This window comes from Colobus angolensis, unplaced genomic scaffold (genome assembly GCF_000951035.1).
Source record: "Colobus angolensis palliatus isolate OR3802 unplaced genomic scaffold, Cang.pa_1.0 Scaffold193, whole genome shotgun sequence".
NCBI classification, from domain to species: domain Eukaryota; kingdom Metazoa; phylum Chordata; class Mammalia; order Primates; family Cercopithecidae; genus Colobus; species Colobus angolensis.
The window spans coordinates 3100277-3101847 of record NW_012115077.1 but is presented as its reverse complement, the minus strand read 5'-3'; the positions used below and the strand labels follow the sequence as shown (position 1 = coordinate 3101847).

At 51.9% G+C, this 1571-nt stretch overlaps 1 protein-coding gene across 1 annotated transcript in view; it reads right to left on the bottom strand.

The window, feature by feature from the left end:
- Positions 1 to 1101, bottom strand: part of CCL3L3 (chemokine (C-C motif) ligand 3-like 3) — a 2027-nt gene extending 926 nt beyond the window's left edge. The window contains exons 1-2 of the mRNA XM_011940867.1: positions 921 to 1101; positions 115 to 229 (exon numbers count right to left, since the gene is read on the bottom strand). Coding sequence (XP_011796257.1) covers positions 115 to 229; positions 921 to 996 — 191 coding nt within the window. The 5' untranslated portion in view covers positions 997 to 1101. The remainder of the gene's footprint in view (positions 1 to 114; positions 230 to 920) is intronic.
- Between the last annotated feature and the right edge of the window lie 470 nt (positions 1102 to 1571).

Here is a 1571-nt window from a genome sequence, read left to right as displayed (position 1 = left end):
ACCCCCGATAGGCTCTGGAAGACTGGGCCTTTCCAGGATGGCGTTCTGGCCTGTCTCTGCCCCCACCCGACCCTCCCTACCTCCCTAGAGGCGAGCGGGAAGACTGGCACTTACATGACACTGGGCTTGGAGCACTGGCTGCTGGTCTCAAAGTAGTCAGCTATGAAATTCTGTGGAATCTGCTGGGAAATGTAGCTGAAGCAGCAGGAGGTCGGCGTGTCGGCAGCAACTGCGGAGAAAGGAAGAGAATGAGCTTGAGGCACATCTCAGAAGACAAGGCCAGGCAGCTTCTGATCCCTGAGCAGGTGAGGAAGGCAGGCTTGTCCAGACCAAGTGACTGGAAGGCATTTGGGCATTTTTGCCTAGAAAAGTCTCTGTCTTTGTTTCTGTCTATATCCTTCTTTCTCCTTGACTCTTCATAGTGGGTTCTCTGTTTCTCTATGTGATCCAGCTACCTGAATGGACTGTTCTCTTATCTTAGCTCTCTTCAGGGAATTTTGTGTGGTTCAAGAAGTCAGACCCCAGCCCAAGAGAAGCCCTGGACATCTCTCATAAGACATCCAAGGGACAGAGCTCCTGGGAGACCTAGGGTGACCTGGAGAGTGAACAGACCCCACTGGGAAGTAACCAGCCCTGGATTCTGCCTCTTGTAAACTGACTTGTTTCCAACCTTGTTTTTCTATCTGTACAAGGGACTGTAACTCCCCTGCCCCTGCCTAGATTCTCATACCTGGAGACTAGGAGAGCTAAGACCCCTTCTAGAGATAAAAATAAAAGTCTTGAAGGGAAAGACCAAGGTGTTTGGCAGCCTTTAAGAAGTTCTCTGTTTTCTCTTGGGGGCTCTCAGGCCACAAGAAAAGACTGATGTGGTCTAACCGTGGCCAGAGACTGGTGAAACCCACAACGAAACTCGGACTCACGTGGTGCAGAGAAGACCTGCTTGCAGAGAGCCATGGTGCAGAGGAGGACAGCAAGGGCAGCAGTGGAGACCTGCATGATTCTGAGCAGGTGATGGAATGTGGGCTCGAGTGTCGGCAGAGCCAAGAAGAGACTGACCACTCTCTACTGCCTGTGTCCTCCTGAAGTCTGAAGCCATCTCTCCTTCTCTTTATAGGCAGCCCTGGCGGATGGGGAAGTGGAATCTGGGGGTGAGGAGGGAAATTTTTAAGCATAGTGATGCTGTCATGCTGAGTGTTGCACAACCCAGGGTCCCCGGTGACCACAGGGGCTCAGGATATCCAAGAATAGCATCTCTGCGATATTCTAGCTTCATGGGGAAATGGTTTCTCCTGTGAGTGTGAAGAGGGGTGTGTGTCAACCCAAGGCTATTCTTAGCCGATCCCTTCTCATAAGAATTGGTCTATGTGACCGGGCACGGTGGCTCATGTCTGTAATCCCAGCACTTTGGGAGGCCGAGGCGGTGGATCCCCTGAGGTCAGGAGTTCAGACCAACCTGACCAAGATCGAGAAACCCCGTCTCTACTAAAAATACAAAATTAGCCAGGCATGGTGGAGCATGCCTGTAATCCCAGCTACTCGGGAGGTTGAGGCAGGAGAATCGCTTGAACCCA